The 23032-nt window shown below is 37.1% G+C and overlaps 1 protein-coding gene across 2 annotated transcripts in view; it reads right to left on the minus strand.

Annotated features, from left to right (window-relative positions):
• The window catches only part of DNAAF5 (dynein axonemal assembly factor 5), a 29827-nt gene that overhangs the window by 1540 nt on the left and 5255 nt on the right, over positions 1-23032 (minus strand). For both annotated transcript variants that reach the window (XM_075767408.1, XM_075767406.1), the window contains exons 5-11: positions 21738-21970; positions 18562-18774; positions 16261-16404; positions 11507-11675; positions 8772-8919; positions 3260-3410; positions 1742-1898 (exon numbers count right to left, since the gene is read on the minus strand). In XM_075767408.1, coding sequence (XP_075623523.1) covers positions 1742-1898; positions 3260-3410; positions 8772-8919; positions 11507-11675; positions 16261-16404; positions 18562-18774; positions 21738-21970 — 1215 coding nt within the window. The remainder of the gene's footprint in view (positions 1-1741; positions 1899-3259; positions 3411-8771; positions 8920-11506; positions 11676-16260; positions 16405-18561; positions 18775-21737; positions 21971-23032) is intronic.

Consider the following 23032-nt stretch of genomic DNA (forward strand, 5'->3'; position numbering starts at 1 on the left):
TGCATTTGAAAAAAACAATGTATTTTTCATCACTGAAATTATTGTTGCATGTATGACATATTTCTGTGTTTTGAATGCTGCAAATACATGTAGTACACTGTTCCTAAAAGCATGCAGTGCATTATTATTATTGGATTGTTATGTTGTCAAAAACATTAAAAGAAATGTAAAAAATTACTTAGATTAGTTGAACATTCTCTAGTGCTCTAACAAGGTACTATGAATGTCTATGAATGCATTACAGAAGCACAGAGTTTAAGTATTTTTATGCTCTATAAAGCAAAGTATTTCTATTAAATATTACTGTTTCCGTGAATGGCTGCATCACAGAGTATTTGAAGATGCAAAGATATACTTTGACAATTGTCATGTATTGATCATGTATTTCTCCAAAATAAAAATGTTTGTTAGTTTTCTACTGTGCCGTGAAAGAAAAAGTATCAGTCATTAAGATGCTGAGTTTGGGAAAGTCCAATTTATTTGTGCATATCTCTGAGAACATAAATCCTGTTACATAGCATAGACTGACTTCTCCTAAGTCATTGTTTCACATTTAAACATCATCATTTAAACATCATCCTAAGAAGCATTACAGATAATAGCTCTATTTGAGATTACAGCACTCTAAATTAGGGTTTTCTTCTTCCTCTTTAAAATAAAAAAAAACCCCAAAACAACCCGCTACCTATTCAGGTCTATTTATGGTACGATGAAATGGTTTGCTCTTGGCGCTCTGAAACACAGCAAGGAGAACAATGTGACTGCCATTTATATAATGCATCACTGTTCTGCTTCCACTATAGTTAGAACATTATTTCATATAGTCTAAACTAGGAAGCAACGCAGAGGAAATACTGGCAAGCCTTGCGAAGACTAATATCGAGTGAAGTTCCATCTAGCGGCGTAACGCGCGCTAACCCTGGGAATACTGCTCGGTTCTGCTCAACTGGGAGCGAGGGCATTCCCAAAGAACATGAACTGGTCCCCAGTGCACCACCTCAACGGAATGAAACAGCGCAGTTACAACAGCGGTTACTACAGAAAGGCCTTGCAGGAAGCAAGTGCTGTTGGAGTCACGCTTAACAACACCTACTCAAGTATTTAACACCTTCATTTTCTAGAATGTGTATGTGTACTTTATACACTTTATACTCAGCAGTTTAAGACCATGTCTTAGTCTCTGCAGGATTAGGACATTAAATTGCCTCTCATACACAAAAATGCTGCTAATGGTACGATTTTGTGCAGCATTTGACTCTTTCAATTTCCTTAACATCTGCAAAATTACTCTGGGAGAGAACTACCCAAATAGTTAAAATATCAAGTAAGAGAACACAGAAAAAGCATTAGAATATGTGTATGGGAGTGAATTAAGAATGGCTGAGAAAACGAGTCTACATAAAATCTGCCCGTTTGCACCTCAAACTGTTTAAAGGCATTTTCCTCTTCACGTGGGATTGAAGCCAGATGCCTCAGTGATACACAGCAGTTTTTGTTATTCCCTTCTCTGCGTTAGTGCTTTCAGTGCTACCAGCTGCAGAGAACCCGCAGGTGAGGTGGACAACCTGCACAGTGAACCCCAAAGGTAAACAGTGAATCTGCCTACTGCTCCAGCACAATGATTTCCAACCTTAAAAGCTAAGCTAACTATGATACTTCAGGTGAAAACGCAACTGTAATTCTTCAACATGGAGATCTTGGATTAAAAAAAATAATTAAAAAAATAAATTTTTTCACTTACCTGTGTAAGTTTTGGTAAATTTATCTTCACCAAACTGCCTCCCACAGACTTTTAAAAAAACACCAACAATACGACAAGCCATCAGTCGAGCAATTTTAGAGTCTTCATCCATGGCAGCAATAATTTGGGACATTAGCTCATCTTTGACTTTTAAGATCTACAGTTAACAGGAAAAGCATAGAAGCACAACAGCTTTTCAGTCACTCTAAAACAATATGCTTATTGGTTACATCAGTTACCATTAGGACTGACCGATACTGGCTTGCTTAATTTAAAAAGTTAACTATAAAAGTTAACCATAAAAGTTAACCTGAAAATCTTGCAAGTTACACAGCTCTATTTTTGCCTCTAAGCAAGCTTGGCAAATGAAAATCCACCAGTCGATCACCCAGTTCCTGAATGCTCAGTATATATGCAGATGAGTTTTATATAACTTGTAAAAGCTTTACACTTACTTGCCTTTTTATTTAAAAAACCAAATTGTTGGCAAGACTTTAAATAATTTGGTGATGAGGATTATGTGTATGTACCAGTAGATGGTGCTCTTATTCTAAAAGGAAACTTTTAAGTAAAGACTGTTGTAATGCAATGTTTTACTGAGTTTCATAATTTGACTTTAGTACGTACATTTTGTATACATTAATGCAAAAAAGGCATTAAGGCACTGATGCAGAAAAATGTTTAACTAGAACGGTAGTTGATATAAATGTTTTCGTATATGTGAACTCAACCAGTTATATGTGTTTAAGCACTTTGTTCAATTACAGTCTGTAATAAAAACAATGAAGATATGAACATTAAATAACATTTTAATGCCATTTATTTTTTTAAAAATGCCCTTACATTTAGCATATTTCCAGTGAATCATTTCCAAATGCTATTTTTATTAGCAAAGAAGCTTCAAAAAACCCCTCAGATTCAATTAATCCTTAATCACTATGGTAGGTAACATTTAAGCGTTAGCCCTCTACTTCAGTTTCTACAGATACTCTTCAAGTTCTATCTCAAGTCCTCCTGCCCTCCCTCCCCAGGAATCTTTCAGATTTTTTTTTACCCCCCCCAAATCGATCTGTGGGCTCCAAGACAACTAGCCAACTTGTCTTTCCCGTGTCATCTGAATGCACGTCCTGGCTTGCTCCGGTGCTGCCGCACAGGCGCTGACTACGGGTCCGGTAACATCAGGTGCCCGAGTTGTTGTGCTAGCAGTGGCTAGGTAGTGTTTTGTGGTACAGAACTGATGCTGTGTAGAACAAAGATCTACAAAGTTTGATGATGGTGAGTTCTACAGCTCATTGTATTGCTGGCCCCAGGTCTTTTATCAGGGTATCACTGTCCCTGCACTACTGATCCTTTCAACTATTAATACTCGATTAAAATTAATGCATCTTATTATGACAACTCTATGTCCATCTGAAAATACTACTTACAATAAGGATTTATTCTTTCTTTCCCTTTGCTTTTATTTTGTCCTCCTGCCTAATATTTCAAAGTACATTTGACGAGAAAGAGAGAATTTACCTCTTTTGGTGAAAGCATTTCACAGTGAATAAGAGCCCAAAGGCACGATACAGCCGTAGTGCGGATGGCAGCTGCTGTTCTTCCAGCATGCCACTGCAGATTAGGAGCCAGTATGTCTTTTATCACAGTCTCAAGGTAGCTAGGGAACAGCCTGAAGCCAAAAATAAGAAAGCAAAATAAAGGTTCATGAGAAAGTGATAAAGGGACTGACAGGATGTAAAAGAGAATTTTCTGTCATAGAAGCATAGGCAGGAAAAAAAAGACTCTGTAAAAAAAAAAAAAAATCTTATAGCCAAGGTGATTACAGTGTATGTGATAAGCTTTTCAGAACTTAATTTTTCTAGATAATATTTAAACAAATACCTAACATTCACGGAAAGGGGAGGGTAGGCTTTCTCCCACTTCAGACGATGCCCATGACTCACTGTGTTATCTTGGTAAACTACTTACCTTCTCTCTGTCTCATTTTCTCCGTCTGTGAAGTAGAGATAACACCCCGTATGAATGCTGCGAGGATTCATTAATATTTGTAAGGCCCTTTGAGACTGTCCAGTGAAAAGTATTTATAATGTGAAAAGTATGAATGCTATTGATGACACCTGAACTACTGATACTGCAGGGAGTCTGCAGAGCATACTTCAGCTTTCTCTTGGCTCAGAAGCTTGTCTCCCTCAAGGATGAGAGGTCTGTAGGATTTTCTGATGGTGCCAGTCCCAATACTAGTTTGTTTTCATTACAAGCACACAAATCTGTGATATTTTTGCTGACATTTCTTCCTCCTCCTCTACTGAATGGGCTGTTACGATACTAAAAGTTGTTGTGAGAGTCAGCAATTGCAATAGCCTGCATTCCCTCACACTCATTTAATTCCAGCTCAATCAATTTTAAATGAAGATAAAAAGATACAGATCTTACGCACAAGTTAAAAAAAAAAAAAAAGAGACTTTTCAGCATCAAAAGGGCATGTGTGCCTGGCCTGTGACTACACAGCTAAGGCTCAGGGTATTCACTGTGCCTTAAAAAAGCAGCTGGCAGGGTGCAAAACAGATTGACAACTAACAGGCTAAATCTACCTTGAGTCGTGTCCCACTATTCAAGCTTCTTGCAGACCGGATTGCAGCCACCTGAGTGTGAAACAGCACAACCCCACCCTGCTGCTTGGCAGAAAAGGAAGAAGTTGTCGCTGACTTTTAGAAAAAAGTCCTACATTAAGCATTAAGTGGCTTCTACAGAGATGTGCCAGGGCACAAGCGGAACGTAATGGGTAGAAGTTAACAACAGACAATTATCACTAAGTACTTAACAAAAAATCCCCACAACAGCAAAACAAAGTAATTCAGCAGTAAAAACTTCCTAATAATATTGTATCAATTTAATAGGAAATGTAATAGTATCTAGTTCCTTCCTGTAACTACCTCTTACTCACTGCAGTTAGACCTTGTCATCCAGGTGTAATCTGACGGAAGTACAACCCGCCAGCCTGCCAGGCCTGAACCACCTACTGCACAGGCACAAACCTGAAAATCTCTGGGTGTCTTCAGCAAGCCAGAGATCCGTCCTCGCTTCTTGCCCAGCAGGTGGCACTTAAGATTCAGTAATAACAAGAGATCTGTCATCCTGTTAGACGCATCTAAAATTGTCAAAACCCTTTAGGTTTATTATTTTAAACACATTTTTGAGAATTAATAAGTTTCTATTCAACAAGTTGCCAGAAAAAATACAACTAATGCTCACCATCATTCCAAATTTCCTTTTAGCTCCAAAGCTAAAAACCCCCAACTTTGCGCTATCTGTACTATCTGTTCAGTAGCTGCTTGTTTTTAATAAATCCCTCTGTTAAACTCCAAAGAAAAAAAACAATTTTTTGTAAAAACACAAAGGTACATTCCATCAGCATTATGTTAACCATAACGCTACGCTATTTGTGAGAATATTTGTGCTAGTGCCTTGAAATAGAATCAGTAAAGCAGTATCTGGCAATTATCTAACTCAATCATGTCGGACTCAAAATTAGATGACCACACAACTGTGTTTAGCATAACAACTCAAAACCTTCCCATCTAAACTGTTAGAATGTTCTTAAGGAGCTAAACAAATTACCGCCAGTAGCAAAAGCAATTGTATAACCAGAACTTATTACTACTTCACTACACTATCTCTCATTACCATTAAGATGTATTTTTTGCTGTTGCTGATGCAATTAAATTCTCCCTCTTTCCATTGTCAAATCTGACTGTTGTAGATCTAGGGAACTTAATTCTAAAAGTGTGCCACTTCCATGAAAGACCATACCCCATGCTATTTGTATTTACAGAGTTGAGACTTTATTCTCAACTGGATCTGAAACAACTAAAACATGATCTGTGCATACAATAATACCTAGCTCTTATGCAGATATAAAAAAGCAGACCTTGGGTTTACATTAAATTTGCTACCCCCATCTTATGGACTTACATACTTAAACTTTCATTTCATGTTGTTTATTTCTTATAAATTTTCTTTCTGGATTGGTTCCTTCTCTGCTTTTATGGGACTGCTGCATTTGGCTTTATATTTAAACACATTTATTGTGGATTGTTGTGTTTGGGGTTTTCCCTGTGTGTGTGTTTTTGTTTTTTCCAAACTTAACACCCTAAATCCAGGTAATTCAAAACAAAATCAGATTTTCTTTTAAAAATCAAAACCTCCAAGAATGTTTTGCAAACAACTCTTCAAACACAAAAACTTTACGTGTTACTTCTCACATTAAAGCATTTGCTGTGACAAGGGTAAGTAGGATCAAGACTGCAAAGAGTCATTTAGCTCCCTCTACTGCTTTTTAGTTTCTGAAGATAAACCTACTGGTAAAATTCATTGCATTGCTCTTGTTCTCAGAGGACCAAAAGCCTCATCGTGAGTTAGACTGGGCCACCCTTAACCAGGGCTGTTCTCTGTAAAACAGGTCTATTAACCTCACTGGATGCAGCTAATCATGACAAAAGGCCATTCCCTCACACTGCCCTGAGCTATCGTTGCTGGCTGGGGAGAGCTGGTGTGATGTGTGGCTATATTCGCTGAGAGTATTACTTTGAAACACATTCTTCTATTTTTTCCACACTGGTGATGGTGATTTCCCTTTCCTGGAATCCTAGTGAAGCTGACAGCTCATAGGGTTGGTTTTCTTCTTCCCCTCTTTGGCTCCATTATTTATACAAACGACTGGGTTGCAGATGAAAGATTTTGTTATTCATCCTATTTACTTTGACTACTGCCAAAAGAAAAGTTTACTCTTTGATGATGTTCTCATATGGTCCTGCATTGACCATCTCTCTCTACCAGCAGTACCTACATGACCAAATTTAATATACTTATCTGAGCACTTCAGGGACTTTCAGATAGAGAAGTGCCACCAATCCTACTGTGCAGGTGAGAAACAGAGAAAGAAGCCGCCTGTGTATTCATGGAGAAGTCCTTCCTACCTCCTAGCCACCATCCTCAGGAACACCATGGGTCAGGACTCTATAGCACGCCATGCAATGTACCTGCATACTGCTTAGATGTAACCTAAATGATTTTCTGTAGATCACAATGAGAGGCAGAACAGAGAATTTAACTCAGTTCTTCAAATTCTATTCTGCTGTAATCTGCAATGCTGTTTCTGAGAAGGAAGAGCAGGAGACCAGATAATCAAAAATGTACAGAGAAGAAATGCCACTGAGACTAACTTGTTGAGCAGGTCTGAATTTGATTAAATACCTTGAAAGAATGAACATATTTAATGTTTTAAAAACAAATGTGGAAAATAATAAATGTGACTGTATGGTAGATGAACAGGAGCTAATAATGTATTCTGCAGTAAATAAAGAACAGTAAAACTAGGCCATAAAAGAAAATAGATAGGATCCTATTTTTAGACAGAGATATGTTTTTACACACTTCATAAGCATTGTTGTGTTCAGGTCATCACAGAACACATGAGATGACATTTCTTGGCTCCCTGATCTTCGCATTCTCAGTTAGATGATACAGATCTAACAGATTAGCTTACAACAAGTAGTCAGATCCTGGAACACTTAAAATAGTTTTCAAACTGCTTTTCTTTCTTTCAGGAAGATTCTTGCATATCTATATTGATCTTGTAACTACTACTCAGTTACATGAGTATTTAAACAAGTAATCCACTGACTTACTTGTTTAAATTTGAAATTTAAATATGAAAGAGATTTTTCATATGAATAGGAATTTTAACATCGAATCCTAAAATATGAAACAGGTAACACCACACTTGGCATAAAAGCTTTCAGTTAAAAAAGGACAGCTCATTATATTCCATCTTAAGCACTAGCTCCACATCTCTTAGGGGATGCATTAGCAGAGATTCTGCCGCTCACCTGAAATCCCCCACTGAATGGGAACACCAGGGTTCCTCCTCCTCCTCCCCCCCATTATAGGATACAGGCCATGAATACACTAAATATATCTAAACCCGGTAAAAATCCATCTACATTCATACTAACATGGCCTCGTGGAACCTGAATGAACGTCCAGCATACCAGAATGTCCACTGAGTGCCAATTTACTCATTAGAATCACGAAAAAGTTTTTAAGCATAAATGACCATTGCTATCAAAGTACTTTTAGGAAGAATGCCTCCTGTGGTTGGTTTTCTTAAAGAGTTAAAAATGAAAAGAGTATGCATCAGAATACATTTACATACTAAATGCAGCAGACACTGGGAAAAGCAGAGCAGAGATGGTTTACGTATTCAGGATAACTTTGCAGAAGTGTTTGCACTATTAGTAAGGCTAAATTAATAATGACAAAAGAGCCGCACTGTTGGCATTGTTATAAACGGAGGGGTTTTATAAGCACTGTAAGTTACAGTTAGATTGTATTTGCAACGCATAAATAATGCCAAGCAACAGGAGACTTTCATCTTCAGTCACCGAGAGTAATAATAACTCCTTATCAAACATCTAGTTTAATGCTTTTTAAACACCATGCTATATCACAGGCATTTTTAAATGCCCACTTTTTGAGGTGTTTTATTGTTTCGTTACAATGACTACAGGCAAAGCTTAAGGATTTAGGAGTTAGCTGGGAGAAAAAAAAGAAAAAAACAAAAACCAACTACCCCCCGTATTACTTTCCTAAGAATCCCCATTTTAGCTTGCAAACATGTACTCTTTTCAACTATAGCTCTTTATTTTTTGAAAACTATTCAGATCTGATATCATGACATCCATTGTAATTCTCCATAGTGGCAGAGGTAGGAAGACTACAGTGGAGGAAGTCCAGACTTCAATTTATGTCTTTTTTTTTTTTTTTTTTTTTTTCAATTATTGCACTCTGCCCTTCCAAGCATTGTTAAAAAATAGAGCAAGAAAAATATGCTGTAGAAGACGGTGGGAAAGTCTTCTTCCAGACATGCTAAGATGGACACAATTGTAGGGGTTAAATAGCTACCATGGTCATTATTTTTTAATGCCACTGTAGTTTTCAAATAGCTGTGTGAAATTAGAACTCTACTTACCCCTGAGAATTGATGGTTTCACTTGCTTTCTGGAGCAACTGTGATAAAACAGTGAAAAGTTTTAACCGCATCTGGGGATCTTTGTTTGGCTGAAGACATGTCTTAAGAATGAGAATAAAGTTATTTAGAGCTTCACCTATGACAGGACCTAGAAAACAAACACGTAAGACTTAATTCAGAGTACTAATAAGTTCTATTTAGATGTTCAATATGTGAGTGCATTAAAATTTGTAATATGTCTGGTATTAAAGTAGCGCTTAACGTTCCACTCTTGCATGGCAGCTGTTGATGTATCTGCGTTACATCCTATTAGGCGGTGTACAAATATCCAAGCTAACTCTCTGCGGGCTGAGGTACCCACAGCGTTAGCCATGGCAGCATGGCACTCCCTCAAGACTGGTTCACCCCACATCACATTTACCCGGCTTGTATTGCTGTTCTACATTACATTACGTAGCACGGACGTATCACTGACATCCGCTAGTTGCTGGGACCAGCAGTACACGATGACATTTTGGGTGGACTAATGCATTTAGAGGGGATTAACACTGTTTGCTATGTAGGTCTGAAAGCTGGAGGCTATGCACAAAGTTTTGGGTTTATTGAACTTCATGAAAAATTATACTGAATCTGGTATGACCATGACAGCACTCCAAACAACAGCATTAACTACGCTTTTTGCTTCGTTCAAGTCTTAACATGTGCAGCATTCAAGGAAAAGATGTCTGACTCCCAGAGGCACTGGGAAGGGCACATTTGAAAGGTCAACCTCAAAGCTTGGTTAATGGAATTCTTGCAGCAATATTCTTTCCCCATGTTTACATAATGCTTATTTGCATTTTACAAGAGAATCTAAAATACAATGAATTTTAGAAGCTATTTGAAATAAAATTATTTTCCAAACTCATTCTCTAGTTTGTTAACATTTTCACATCCTAAGATGAATGCCGTTTCACCACTAATCAATAAACAAACAAACCACTAAGCTGTTATCCCAACATTTGAAGAAATTATTTTCCCCAGACAGAAGGAAGTTTGTGCCTTTCTCCTTGATAATGATTAACATCTGCATGGTTTTAAAGAGGACGAGTATATATTTTGACTATACACATGCTTTATTCTGCAAGGTTCTTGCTGCAGAATGCTCTTTCTGCTCTGTGTTTGCAATAAACTACTTTCCTCCAGGAACAACTTCAGTTTTGCATCCTTGTGATCCGCATTCCATTCAACACCAGTCACTCACAAAATCCTCCCAGAAGGAGACACAACACTGGCATTTCTGATGACAAGAATATTCCTCACACATGGAACAGACAGATTGAAGTATTCAATATTCCAAAACAAGTTCAATAGCATTTAATAATATCTGGAAATTTTATGTTTAAAATAATAACAGCCCCCCCCAAATGTTCACTGTCTAGACTGAAGCAATACAGGGTGTTGAACTGCAGTTTGCTAAATTCCTGTGCCAACAAATAGGTCTTTATTTTCACAGCATTTATTCAAAATACATTGCTTCATGTGAGTTCTGAGACTTTAAAAAGATACTACTATTATACCAAACTGATAACAGCAAATTCAACAGATGGAAAATAAACCACATTGCTAATTTCAGCTTAAGCATACGTTCCTCAAAATCAGGAAAAACTGAGACATTTGAAATGAGTAAACCTGATTAAATAGATTAAAAACAACATTGTGTGTGGGAATAAAAAGAAAGAAAAGAAAAAAAAAAAAAAGCTCTAGGAGCTGCTGTCAGACAGAAAACACAGACAATAGCATATTACCAGTGCTGGGTTCAAGCCAAAAATATTTGCCCAGACATCTGATGATTTATTTAGCATTAAGGGAAACAGAGACAACTGTCTACAAGTCCCTCAGTCATGGAAATGAAAGTGCAGATATACAGAAAAGTTGGCCCCTCAGATCTTGCACCAAAACCCCCCTTTTTGTTATTTCCACAAATGAAAAAAACCCTACTTATGCTGGTTGCTGCACAAACCAGTAAGGGGGTAATTCACATCGGTTTGTTGAGGCTTTTTTTTTTTTTGAGATTTAAGGATTAAATGCAGAAGATACAGTCCCTTAAAACATACCTGTCCACATTTAACTATCTGCAGTAGCAATAACAATACTTCACCTGTAGCTGAAGTAGCTGTCTACATCCCCTTTTTAACTAACAGAAGGGAAAAAAACCCAACCAAACAGGACTTTCCATTTTAACCATCTTAAAAATGAGTGTCCAGGTGAAACGCACTGCCTGTCACTGCATCCCTTGCCTGTAGATGCAACCTGAAGAGCTGCGTCAGAGGAACGTTCACTGTGCAGATTTGAAGTTAGGAGAAACCTATGCCAAAGTGTTTCACTAATCTAGACACAGCAACGTGTTAAAGAGCATAAGGGAGAAAATGTTGGTACAGAAGGATAGTATCTTTTATGGGCCTAGTGAATAGATGGAAAAAATACAGAAATTTTTTGAGACATAAACTACATGAGTTCGTCTCCCTATAATTCTTTACCTGAAAGTGAACTTCTACCTAAGTGCTTTTAGCATGCTCCTTGCAGCCAAAGAGTGTTTCAGAATTTGAGCTGCTTCAACATTTTTGGTTTTGCTTTCCATCATATTCTTGTGAAGTTTCTGAGTATCACACTATTCATTATAAAATGCAATGTGTCTGCGGGTTATGGAGATTATTACCTTATTTTTTTTTTTAGAACTACTAAGTCAGTCATACCTGAATGAGTTGCGATGACATCCAACTGTAGTATTTCTGGAGAATAGCATGTCCAACAATCACATGATACTGAAACCCATTCCATAAGGTGAATTATGTGTTGTTTGTAGAGATAAAGAAAACTATCCAACTGCTGCACTTCAGCTAATGAAGACATAGTTTCCTCTACCTGTTAAAACAGAGACAGGACACTTTATCTTAACTGAAACAATGGTAAAACTCCTCACTTTTAAAACTCATCATTATACTATAAGAACAGAAGGGACACAAGAAGATTTCCATAGTTTCTACTTGGACAATCAAGACTGCTATTTACTGTCTGCCTACACTACATCCATTAATCTTAAATAAAAGGGAAACATCAGTCCTGATTTTTAAATGAAGTCATAACGAACACAGCAACGTACCAGCAAAATAAAAGAATCCCTAATTCACGTGAAAACCTATCCAAAAAACTAACCACATCATAAAAAAGCTGCTACTAGTATAAAGATGGAGTGATTTTTCTCCTTAATTTAAGAATGCTTTAAAACATTAATGCAGAGGGAGTTTCTCACAATCACATCTAGCAGCTTCCAAAACCTGTTGCTGTTGCAGCTCACGGAAGACATGGTACTTCCCTCTCCTCCCTCCCCCGTCCCCAATTTTAATTATGCAAGATGCTGTCTCTTTACAGTAGCTGGGCAGGTTCATTTTGAAATTCTCAACTTTTGTTGCTTAGAAGTACCAAAATTCACTGTTACATTTGAAATACCTTCTTCATATTTACATTTATACTATTCCATGAGACAGGCAAACAAAACATGTACAAATAAAACATGTAAGAAGAACTATTAAATTAATTCCAGATGTGATGATGCTGGGCAAGGAAGCATATAGAGTTTCTTAATCACTCGTAGCAGATGTATTTCAAAGCAAAGGAAAATTTGCTTTTACAGTTCCTGAAGACTCCTATCAGAGATACAAAACTTCGTTAAGGAAGACATTAAAAGCATGCTGAAAGCAACATCTAATGTCTTAGCAATTTCAGTGGACAGTGAATCAAGAATGGGGAGCAAGACACCCTTAGAAACCCTACTGAGAAATAACATGTCATCAGCATGGCCAGGTCTAGCAGGGAAAGATGTAGTGCAGTGCTATGAGTGACATAATTTGACTCTAAGTGGTTCAGTAGAACTACAAATTGTAGTCATATTTCTAATATTTTGAAGCTGAACTCAACCACACAAGTTAGCTGAAACATGTTTAGGACCTTCAGAATTTTACAGACTGATCACCTGCCAGACAAAGGTGATATTATGGAAGTACCAGATGGGGACAACATAAATGAGATTTCTAGAAAAGAAAATAAAATCAACTCAGGATTTCCCAAGGACAAAGGTTACTTTTAAAGCAGGTTTCCCTGCCTCAAGCACAATAGATTTCTCCTTTCTGGAAGCATTCTGCCAGCCAGTCAAGACAACTCAGAATAACTTATATGTAAAATATTAATTTATCTGTAAATTAATTGGAACATTTTACATGACAGAAACTGTTCCCCATTATTAATTCCCACCACAATCTGCAATGTTTTTTCCATTGAACGAAAGATACACAAAATAATACATTGTTCACAGGTAATTTGAACTCTTTAAGTAGTTTCAAGAGTGCAATTAAAAAAAAAAAAAGAGACAATAAATTAAATATGCCAATAGACTGATGCATATCTTCCCATTAAGAAGTGTCTCACAGTTAAAAAAAAAAAGCAAGGGTGAGTTTCTTTCCTATATTTGAAAGTTAACAAGTTTAATGATACATTATTTTCATGCTAATAATCAATGTGTGCTGAAAGAACCACCAAGATAGCACAGGCCACTGGTAATGAAACAAAATCTTATCTTTAGGTCACCAGGTAAATCGCTGACAAGCTCAATACATGCTTAACAGACTCTAACAACTGATACGGGTTCAGTCTATTTGGGTATGGTTTACAGCCCCAAGTGCTCAGTTGGTGGTCTTGATCTTTTTCCTTAGCCCTGAGCAACCAGAAACACTGATGAACACAAAGCAAAGGGACCAAAAATCAAGCAAGTAGGAGGAGCAGCAACACTCACAATCAGGTCACATCAACTTGCGGTCTTCGAAATCTCTGTGATCTTCTGTCCCCTTATATTAGAACCTGAATTAAAATTCTACAATGCAAATTTTTAAATAATTCATGCTTATACACAGAATCTTTTGAGCCTGAATACAGACTTCTTTTCCGCACAACAAATTTTTACTCGTAAAGCTAGATGTAATACATTTGTTTTAGACAGTATTAAGCTATTTTAACAGGGACTTCTTGCCTTCTGCAAGTTGTACAGCTCACTCTGAAGTTCTGGAATAGCCAGTAACTAGGGGAAAAAATAAGATCAAGCCATATTTGTCTTTGTGACAAATTGAAATATTGCAATTATGTAATCTCATTGCCAGATTTTCTATCTGCCTAGCTGAAAGAAAGGCTAATGAGAAAAAGGATTCTCATCCAAAGTACTGTCAACTTTAAAAGTCATCTGTAATTGCACAAATAGCTTAAACCTTTAATAATCTTGGAAGATTAACTTTTCTGTATATGAAAATCAGGCTTTATCTCCATGAAACTGCTTTCTTTGTAGGAGTATGAATTTGTAAGGTTTTAAATGGACATTGCTGACTTTATAGATCACTGTAGGGCTAAACAGAAATTACTGCAAAACATACCATCTGTCCAAGGCTTACCTGGACAGACTGCTAGTTTAAAAAAAACAAACAAACAAACAAAACCCAAAACCAAACCAACAACAGAACAACCCCCCAAAAAATCCCACTCTCACACTGGCTCTCCTCAAGACAGATCTTCATGCTATACCTCTTTGACCTGCAAAGTCTCTTCAATATTTGTTTCAAGCTTTGCTCTATTTTACTTCTTTTGGAATAGCTTTCTAAGCATGTGCCTTCTTGGAGGCAGCCTGTCAGCTACGGGGCCATAAATCCTGATGCTACACAGGCCTTTGGAATGCCATGCCTAGGAGCAAGGGAAAAGGAAGTAGAATAGCCATCTCATTTAAGGTGCACGTTTGAAAAAAGACAACTTGGATAGGTCACAATTGTAGTACATGAGGATGGCTTGCTGATTTACTTGATATTTAGCTTGGGGAAGAAAGAGGAAGAGAGAAATAAGGAGATGAGAGAACGTTTAGCCAAAAAAGCTCATCTATTATCAGGCATCTACATTCCCGCTACATTTAAACTTTTGATTCTGGTGGGGAGGTAAAAAGATTAACTACTGTAAAATCAGTCTGATCTTTGTCTAAAGGAAAAAAGAAGACTGTGAAACTATCACTTTTTAAAGGCTAGTAGTGCTCTTGATCTATAGGTGAATTGTTCTTTAAAAAGACAGAAAATAACTTGGAGGTTTTTCCTGACCACTTGTCTGCTCCTATGCATAACCTAACATTAACAATTAAGAGTGACTTATATCCACCTAAAAACTAAGCATCAACAATTTAACCAGCACTCACAGCGTGCCCAAGGCGTTGCAGAATCCAGCGACAAGCAGAAACTCTTGCACACCTCCTGTACCAGGACTTTACCTAAACCACAGCCCAGTGATTACTATCCACCCACGTAAAGCCATTACTGCCCACTGGTAAAGCCCACAGCCAGTGAACAAGCCTTACAAGACGTAGCAACAAGGCCAACTCCTAAAGCTTCTTACCTGAGTAATATCCTTTCCCGTTATGTCAGACAAACTCAGATATTAACCAGCTTTCTGCAGATCACATTTATGTAGGAGACAATATTGTCTTAGAAACATCAGTGTATGTTCTAGTCTTACAGTGTTTGCAAGATCCAACGGTAGATTTAGCTCTTCTGGCACCACCATTGCCCTAGACTTCAACTAACTAACCTCAACTTTAGTCCCACCCTAACCCTAGTACTACCCTGTCTTCCAGTTCCATAAAAGAAATAACCTACAAGACCCTCTGCTGCTGCTAGTCCTTAACTACAGCCCTGTGGATTTGCAGGATTCAACATTAAACTGAGATCTTCAAACTGTTGTCTGAAAATAGATGTAGCACCTAACAACTATGAACTGTGATCTGTCAAAGCAAAAATATCAATATTTTGACTGACAGATGACAACATGCACAGATCTTTCAGCCTCCACAGTGACTTCTAAATACCAGCTAACCATCAGAACAGTGCCATAGGGATAGATCTTTGCAGAACAGTTTTATGACTAAACACAGAATCCAAGTATTCCCTCATGCTTCTTTCATTCTAACAGATTGAATCTGATTAATTTGAAGTTACATGTATATCTAAATGTTTAACTATTATATTTCTATATAATTTTTAAAACAGATTGCTATATACACACATGTACAGATGAAAAACAAGCAATCCCCAAACAAAACTGTTAGTATTGTACAAGTTCTTAGCTCTTACAAATAAGATTTTAATGATTTATTCTTCTGGAGAAGTTGCCTTTATGTGTTTCAAATAGACTAAACCCAAAGTAGGTTCAGCTATGGAAAAAGAGGAGGAGACAGACAGAGGCTACAGTCAAGGTCATGCAAGACCAACTTATTTCCAACTCTACCACTCTTTGTGGATGAGCTCTTAGTTAAGGATTTCTATGGTTTAAACCTCACAGAAAGACAAATAATTATGGCTCTATTTAGACAAAGTGTTTTATCAACAGTAAAAATCAGAAACACCACAAAATATTAAACCAGCCCCTAGTTTACCTTTTCTTTAAGGTGCTGAGAACATGGTAGTGCCATTATTGTCACCAAAACTTTCATCAGCTGCAAGCTGATTTCTTTGCAGTCTTCCTGGCATACTTCAATCAATGCTTGTACACAGCAAAGCAACTGCTCCATATAAAAGACCTATTTTTTAAATAAAAGCACACATTATGTTTTGTTAGAAAATATAACATTCTTTTAAGGGAGACATATGGGAAATGACAATAATAAAGTCTGAGCACTGTATAATCCCCTAAATTGGTAACATAGTGATAATTTCATGTTAGTTCTTTCAACTACCTACATTCTACTTTTGATGGAATACAATATAACATCCCTCCCACACTGTTTGTTTGTATTTACCTTGCCCGGTTAACAAAATAAATGAGCCTTCTCTTAATCACACAATGGCTCCACTGTGAATAAAAACATCAAAGCATTTTGGAATTATTACCAATAGTACTTTTTCATTCTGCAGTGCAATTGGTTAATTAATAACATATTTGTTACAACTCTAAAATATTATTCCATGTTTGACTATTTTGAATGGAACAATAATGGTTAAATACATAAACTAAGAAAACCCGAGCATCTGCTTTTATCTGAGCCAATTTATGTCTTTTGATGTGATATAATCATGTTATCTTGATCCAACTGATAACAGTTGAAGTCAATATTGTTGTCAGTTAGCTTGCACTGACTTCTATGGTAGAGTGTAACAGATATTCCATGAAGCTGTCAGATTACATTCAATGAACAGAAGAGGCCATTGTTACAAATTTACTTCCAAAAATTAAATCAAATCTAGGAATAGGTTAGCTATAAATGTTATTAATCTCATAGACATGGTCAATCCTTCACTAAACAGTGTCTATGCAGCATTTGCTGTCTAAATTAGAGAAAGATTGTTTTCCAAGACCAAAGACTAGAATAATTCCACCAAACGCTTCAGCTGCAGATGAATGTATCTACTGTATCTAATGCCAAATGGAAGTGGTAAGCTTAAGACCTCCTAGCAATTTTGCAGATATGCTTCAGGGAATTGTTATTTGAACAATCAGGTGATAGTGCTCCCAGTTATACAAGTTCCTAATCATCACAGGCTTCATGGAGATTAAGGTTAATTCCTGCATCACTGGCACATATTCCATTAGGGAAGAAACCTAATGAGGGAAGAACTTCAAACGTATATCTTACATTGGCTCAAAAAGACAATTACGCTAGGTTCAGGCTACACACATGAATAACTGTTTTAAAGGGAAGTCTGCATCTGACGTGAAGTCAGTTTTCTGAAGGCACACCACTGGCCCTTTTTTGGTCATCTTAAGAACAGAGACCTAATGAACTTTTGGTGGAACGAAAGCTGGGATCTCATTCGTGGGGGAAATTGTTGGGATTCTTCTTGTGCATCTCTAAACAGATCCATGTCCAGATCTGAGCAATTGAAAAGAAAAAAAAAATTCTGGAAGTTAAAAATCTCCATTCCACATTGAAGATAATCTCTCACCTCCTTATATAGCAATTGATGAATATTCTTCAAATGCTAAAATGAAAATGGTCTTCAGACTCAGCCATTAGTTAAGGGTACACTTGGGAGTAAATTTCTAATTTATAAAGGTCTTCCTCCTAGATTCTCACTTAAAGAGAAGCACCCAGGCACAACAGTTTACAAAGCATGCTTAGATGTACGTGTAAGAGTACTGGTACCTTCCTTTTCAAAGAGAAAACTATAACAATACAAAACAAAAATAAGAAGATGATATTAAGAGGGGAATCTTTCTTGGGAAACCTGACATGCCAATTACAGTAGACTGTGAAAAGTTTTCAGTCATTTTTACTGATGAGGATTGAAACATATGATCTTGTTTGGATTGTGAACACACAACATTTCAAAACATGGGTTAAATTCTGCCTCTGGGTCAGCCACGGTAGTACTCTATTAGTACAGTACATACTAAACAGCTTCTTCTCTCCCCGTCATGCCTTTTCATTTTCCTCCCACCACTTGAAGCCCTTTACAGCAGTTCTCCAACATGAACCCACATTTGCTGAGAGGATGGACTGCTACCAAGTTTTTGGGATCAGCAGGTTTGACCAGGAGACCACAACACGGCCCAGGGAGGATAGGGAAGCTCCTGTTCTGTCTCAGACACATCCACAACTATGTCCTGAGATAGGGTGGGGTAGGTGTGCAAGGGAGGGATAGGAATGGGAACATTTAGGGAGAACAAGGGAAAACATAAGTTGGAGAACCACTGGTCTACCACTGTAGTCTGTTGTGTATTTTCCAGCTATCCTTACCTCTTCAGATCGTTGACAAACTCCTGCTTGTGACAGTGTGTTGCCAAGATCGGTCAAATGAGGCTGTAAGATCTCTTTCGTGCTACCTCGAATCACTGCAGTTAGAACCATTATACAGGATGGCTTGGGTGTCTTCACAAAGGCTGATGTGATTAATCGCAACGACACCTTAGGACTGACAAAGGTTCCAATCAATTCTGCTGCTTTCACACACTGAAAAAAGAACAGGAATAACTTGAGGATTTTCCTGAAAACACAAAAAACATTCAACATATCATGGGCTTTTGCTTTTTTATGATTCCAGCTGTTCTTTTAAATGCTTCAGCAGTTGCCTTGTAGGCCTTTTCCACTCGCTCAGTAATGAATATATGCATGAAGAAATTTTCTTGACATGTGTTCAGTAAGCACATAATAAGGCATGCAAGCACTCTTCTCAGCATCAGACAAGCTTCCATGAGAGAGTAATGCACAGAAATGAAGTGTACAGCTTTCAGTGTAATAAAGTCTCTAGCTTAGAATAACCAGATGTTACAGATTTAGTGGTTAGCATTTTGTCCTCCAAATACCGTTCTGAGGAATGCTCTCAAGGCAATCACCACCCGCCTACTAAAAGCGACAACAATAAAACCCTGGAAGAGGAATTTTTTTGTTATTGTACTATATTTTGACAGTGGTATTACAGATCTGGTTTAGTGTGGAAGCACTGCCATGGGGGAACTGTCCACTGCTTTCAATCTCTTCTTTAACTGAAAAGGCTTAAATTACTACGTATTCCCCATGATACTTGTGCCCTTGGATCCCATCTCTGCCTTGCAGACATATTGATAAGTTGTATTCCACATGAAATACCATCACACAGCACTTACTCCCTGACTGATGGCCAATATTTACAATCAGATGCGTGAATAAATATATAGCCAACTACTGTGCCACTACCTGTGCGACAGAAACAATTCTTCCTAACCCCTTTATTTAATGGTTGGCTTATTTCCCCAAACATAAAAGCTTCTTTCCCTTTGTACATAATTTTTAGTCTAGTGATTTAACCATGGATTTTAAATGAACCTAATTAATACTTGAATTATCCTAGTTTTTTTAGTCTCAATGGAAGCATGTAGGCATGAATTGTATAGTTTAAATCTGGACTATATATAGCTGTTTCTTTTCACAAGGGTGAAGACTTAAAACAGTTATAACATACTCTATGTAGGTGCAAACTCTGTCCTCTTCCATATATGCCATAGAGAAAGAAAAAGACTTAGGGCTCTGAAAACTGGAAAAGGACAATACAATGAAACAGTTCAAAAATACTAATTGATATATTTGTATGGATCCATTTATCTACTCATTTTAACAGGGGAAAAAGAAAAAGAAAAGAAAAAAGAAGAAAAAAGGATAAGAGACCACCTGGTCTTTTACTCTTACACATCTCATTTGGTATTAGCCTGGAGAAAGAAATGCACATTGTCCCAGTTGGTGGCTGCTCTGAAATGGGTTCTACAGTGACAAACAACAGAGGAGATAATCACAGTACCCTGGGAAGCAGCATCACTAAGGAGATAAAAGGCATTCACAAATAAAAATTGCTGAATCTTAAGTTTTGGCACAAGGAAGAGTAAAATTAAATAGAGAAACCATTTCCTAACTGGGAATAAATGTCTTGAAAGCACCTGCGAGAACATTAGTGGTGGAATTTTGAGAGAGACAGATATGGTCAGAGAAAGGAAAGGGAAAACTACATGCTTCTTGAACACATACTTTAGAATTTATACTTATAGCAACAAGCACTAGATAGCAAATTTGACCAGGACAGCAGGGCTACATGGGTTTATTCTTCTAATTATTTAAGTCTTCTTACATATTTTATACAAGCACTAAGGAACTTGAAAAGCTGCATCCCACAGTGGCGTATCTCTTCAATCCTGGGGCACTGATTTCCTAAGGCCCATATTCCCCTTGTTGAAATAACAAGATGATTTCTGACAGTATTCCAGGTTTATTTCTCTCTACTATTGATCAGTGTGTGACTGGCTTAGTTTATAAGCTGAATCTCACTGTAAGGCAATGTGGTTAACGGTCAGGTGCTGGCTCTGAAAGGAGAGGTGGAAGGGGTGGAATAGGTACAAGGGGATAACAGAGTAAGAGTTGGGGGAAGAGGTGGAACAATTCAGGAAAAATGAAGGGAGAGAAACAATAATTAGTATTGAGAAAGACTAAAGAGAATAAGAAATTGCAGGGGAAAAACTACAAAGAAAAAGGATCATTTCAGAAATGGATTTCATGGTCTATATAGCTCAAGTGATAGCAGGAACTTAAAGAAAAGCCTGATTTAGGAAATCAACTTTTCTGACATTAGTTGGACTACTTGTGTCCAATAAGTAGTACGCATTCATCCAATGTACCAAAGCAATAAAATTTCTAGCTTTGAAATAAGTTAACATGTTTTTTTGTTATACATATGCTCTCTTGCTTGCATAGAAATATGAACAGAAGATTTTCTCTTAAAATCATAAAAACATTTGTATCACCTGTCTATCCTCTGCTAAATTTAGCTAATGTCTTCAACTACATCTGTTTCATTGATTTATTGTTGATCAAAGTGTTGAGAGCATCAATTTTTAGAAAAAATTACACTAATTATTCTTCACAAAACCCACAAAGCATTAAGTCAAGAATGCATTTACAAGCATTAAGTCAAGAATTCAAAGACAGAATATCGGCGTCACGTGGAATAAACACACCTCAATATTTGGTTGGAATTATGGTTGGATTATGTAGCAGGGAGAGATAAGTGAAACTAACTTGAAAGGGCACGACCTGCACATTTTTTAAAATGGAATTTGTCGCTCCAAGGCTTTTATACTTTAATCCACTGCTACGATTTTTAAAGAGATCATTATCAATGCTTCACGGGGTTGGCATATAAACTAAACAGTCCTTAAATAACTTTACTATTGGTCTTCATACCAGTAATACCAGAATACATTTATTAACATAGTAAGTAAGTCTAATGTTCACACGTTTTTAACATCCATAAAAATCTGAGCCTGATCCTTCAGTCACGGGCAATTTCCAGTGACCCAAGGTAAGGTCAACTCTCAGAAGACAGGCTCAGGACTACAAAGGATAGGGTCTTTATTCAGTGTACAATAGATACTTTAGCAGATTAAACTTACATTCTTAACCACGTCGCTTTCTTCATCTAAGCATGCTTGGTACAGAGTTCTAAGCAGTAGCTCCATGTGTTGCGTTATGTGATCCTCTGCATGTAACAACAACGTATACAGAAGCTGGGAGGCTTTTATTCTTGTGCTTTCAACCCAGTCTGTTATATCATGACAAAGACCTGGGAGAATTTTGGAGAGGTTTCTTGACACAAGTTCCCGACAACCTAGTCCTGGTCGAATCACTAGAAGAAAACAAACAAAACCAAAAGAAAACAAGAAAAGAAATATCAAAGAAAAAGCCAATGCACATTAATCTTTAGAAAAGTTCAAAGGCACCAAGGTAAGAGCTACGGGTGTCTGCTTCAGCATGGAACAAAATATTCCAAATGCTGCTGAGGAATTTACCTGTGCAAGCTGCATTTCTTTAATATATGCTGCAGAATTTAAACTCCACACAGCTCTCTGAAAATGTATATATTTATTACTGGATGATGATTTAGATCACGTGCTTTGAAATGTTTAGAGAAGGGGAAGAGAAAGAGAACTTAAATGAATATGGGACATTACCCACTTTGGAAAACACAGCTTAATAATTTCATTTTTATAGCAACACAAATCCCATTAAAAAAAATGAAACACATAGGGATAAAACAGAAAAAAGACTTTCACGTGCAAACATTGTGGTATCCCCCAGTGAAATGTAATTTGCAGGGGGAAAGAAAGGTAGAAGTCACAAATAGTTCAGGGGACACGAACTGCAGTAATGCCAATTGTGCCCTCAAAAGGAAAAGGTTAAACATGTATCTAGAAAATTAAAAGTAGAAAGGGTACTACGACTTATACAAGTGCTGTGTAATAGATCAAGCCAATAAAATTGATATTATTTTAAAAAAATCATTATACAACCTCTTTTCAGGAAAAAGGGTCTCACTGGTATGTCTCTTCAATCTCCTGATTTTTATATTAAGTAATACATTTCAAAACGAAGTGAAAGATTATACAAGAGTTGGGGGAATCTTCCCACCCTCCCCCGATAAAGTTTCATTTATAAAGATTTTGTGGAAAGTGGGTTTTTGTTGGGTTTTTTTGTTTTTACACAAAACCCCAAAGTATTACAAATACATATTCCCTACCTCAATAGATGGTGTAGTTTTCTAGAGAACTAATAAAATTAACTTCCCCAACAAATGCTTACTCTTCTGTCTGACAATCATCAAATTTACATCTTAGCTCATCTATAAATAGCAACTTGACCAACATCACAAGCAACTATCAAACCTCCACTTCTGTACTTGACACACAAA

This window comes from Balearica regulorum, chromosome 15 (assembly GCF_011004875.1).
Source record: "Balearica regulorum gibbericeps isolate bBalReg1 chromosome 15, bBalReg1.pri, whole genome shotgun sequence".
In the NCBI taxonomy this organism is placed as follows: domain Eukaryota; kingdom Metazoa; phylum Chordata; class Aves; order Gruiformes; family Gruidae; genus Balearica; species Balearica regulorum.